Here is a 1,970-nt window from a genome sequence, read left to right on the forward strand (position 1 = left end):
TACACCAGGATATACAACCTATGTACTATATATATATATATATATAGATCTGGAAACCCCGCGAGGATCCACAAGATGTAACCAATGGCTCCTCTTAAAAGTTCGGCATACGATTCAAATGTATACATATTGCGATGGTATTCGAATGCGTGACACTTGCTCTAAATGCAACAACCACAGAAACAGCCGATCATAAAATTGGCTTTGGGGTTTCTAGGCTTTGGGCTTTGGATCATTCAAGTTTTGAGTGTCAGCCCAGACGATGTGAAATTATAGCAGCCACTGTGGAATAGAGGAGAGTAGTGGTTCATACACAAACCAGAATATCTCTAATCTATCCCACCTTAGTAGCCTACTTATTAAGCCACTCAGAGCAAAAACACACGGCAGACTAAACACTGCTGCACGTTTTACCGGACCAACCAATGCACCGTACATCGTGCGAACAAATATTACACTACCTCTCGCTGAACCAGACTACCCACCCACTCCTATTATTCTACACGATGCACTCCTTCCTATCGCAAGATCCCCACCACTATTTCCGGTGCCAATTGTCATTGGTCCGGAGACTGCAATAATAATCGTACAATACAATCTCGCACTCTCTCGAAACCAAAGAACGCATAACTAATTCGACCACGAATAAATGGGGTTAAGCGGACAAACCTTGGACCAGCGACTGCAGATGTAGCATCACACTATCGATATCGGCGTCGGAATCTACACCCGTTTTACTTGGGCCCAAAATTTCCCCATTTCCATTCCCATTTCCATTTCCATTTACATTCTCATCGCCACGCACATGCACATGCACATTTATGTTGGTATTCGCATTGACACCACACTTGTACGTGTCCTCATTCGCATCCACGAGGTGCACAAGTGATGCCGCGGGTGTGTGCGGCTGGCCTGTTACCATGCGAGCGTAGAAGAAGTCGTCGGCGGAGTCTACTTGCAGGCCGCTGAAGAGGTCGGTTGTGTAGTTCTGGTTGCTAAGCGACTCTGCCTCGTCATCGCCGCTGGACAACCCATCATGGCCATGGAGTCTATCTTCTGGGTCGTATAGGTCACTTTTGTACTTGTCCATACTGTTTTTCCGTAGACGCCGCTTGGCGTATTGGGTCCTGCGTGAGTATGGATACGGATAGTGAATATGATATAGACTGGCACGGCTTGTAGAAACGGGTACATAGAGTTCTGTACATACGATTTTAGCAAAATATAACATCTGAAAGAATCGTATACGGCTGCTCGGGTGTGTGGCATGAGTGGTGTAATCTGACTCTAGATTGTTAAGGTTTAAAAAACCTTACCATGCAACACCAACCCAATATACTATGGCAGTGTTCTGCGTTAGCCAGATTGTGAATTATAAGTGCGAGTGTGTAGAACATTAAAGTAATATACAGATGCAAATACATCATCCGTACGCAATTATGAACGAGCACCTTGGTATACCACTGCAAATACATACATATCCACTCATTTAGAGATATTCACCCCTTTTACCTCAATTTGTGGGCCGCTATCATATCATTTCCGTTAGCATTTGGCTGGTACAGCCATGTCGGGGGGTGTTTGAACACACTCTTCCGTGCCCCATCCACGCCCGTACGATTCTTACTACCAGCCATACCCCCCAGTCCTGCGCACTCTGTGTGTTCCTCAGTACTCAGCCATGCAATACAACGGCGTATGAGTGTCTTCTGCAGCTCTCTGCGTCGACGTTGCCGGCGGCGTCTACGCCTGCGACCAATTGGTGGCAGTATCATATAGCCACACGCACATAGTCTGACAAGGGGTATCAAAAGTAAATATGAGACTAAATAACCACCAGAAACTGTGAATCAACGTGATAAAATATGATGTTGATGAGGGATGTAAGCAAGCATAAACGACTAGAGCTCGCAAACTAAGTTCATCTGAGCAAACAAAATTTAGGAGATCAATGCTGTCAATATATATAC

General features: G+C 45.2%; 1 protein-coding gene across 1 annotated transcript; it reads right to left on the reverse strand.

Moving 5' to 3' along the window:
- Nucleotides 1–655: 655 nt before the first annotated feature.
- On the reverse strand, nucleotides 656–1,786 carry SARC_14995 (hypothetical protein; the record flags this gene model as incomplete). Its single annotated transcript, XM_014290872.1, has 2 exons — nucleotides 1,513–1,786; nucleotides 656–1,127 (listed from the first exon to the last, which is right to left on the reverse strand). The coding sequence occupies exons 1-2, from the start codon at nucleotides 1,773–1,775 to the stop codon at nucleotides 656–658; spliced, it is 735 nt and encodes a 244-aa protein (XP_014146347.1). The 5' UTR covers nucleotides 1,776–1,786.
- Nucleotides 1,787–1,970: the final 184 nt, after the last annotated feature.

This window comes from Sphaeroforma arctica, assembly GCF_001186125.1.
Source record: "Sphaeroforma arctica JP610 unplaced genomic scaffold supercont1.5442, whole genome shotgun sequence".
Taxonomy (NCBI): domain Eukaryota; class Ichthyosporea; order Ichthyophonida; genus Sphaeroforma; species Sphaeroforma arctica.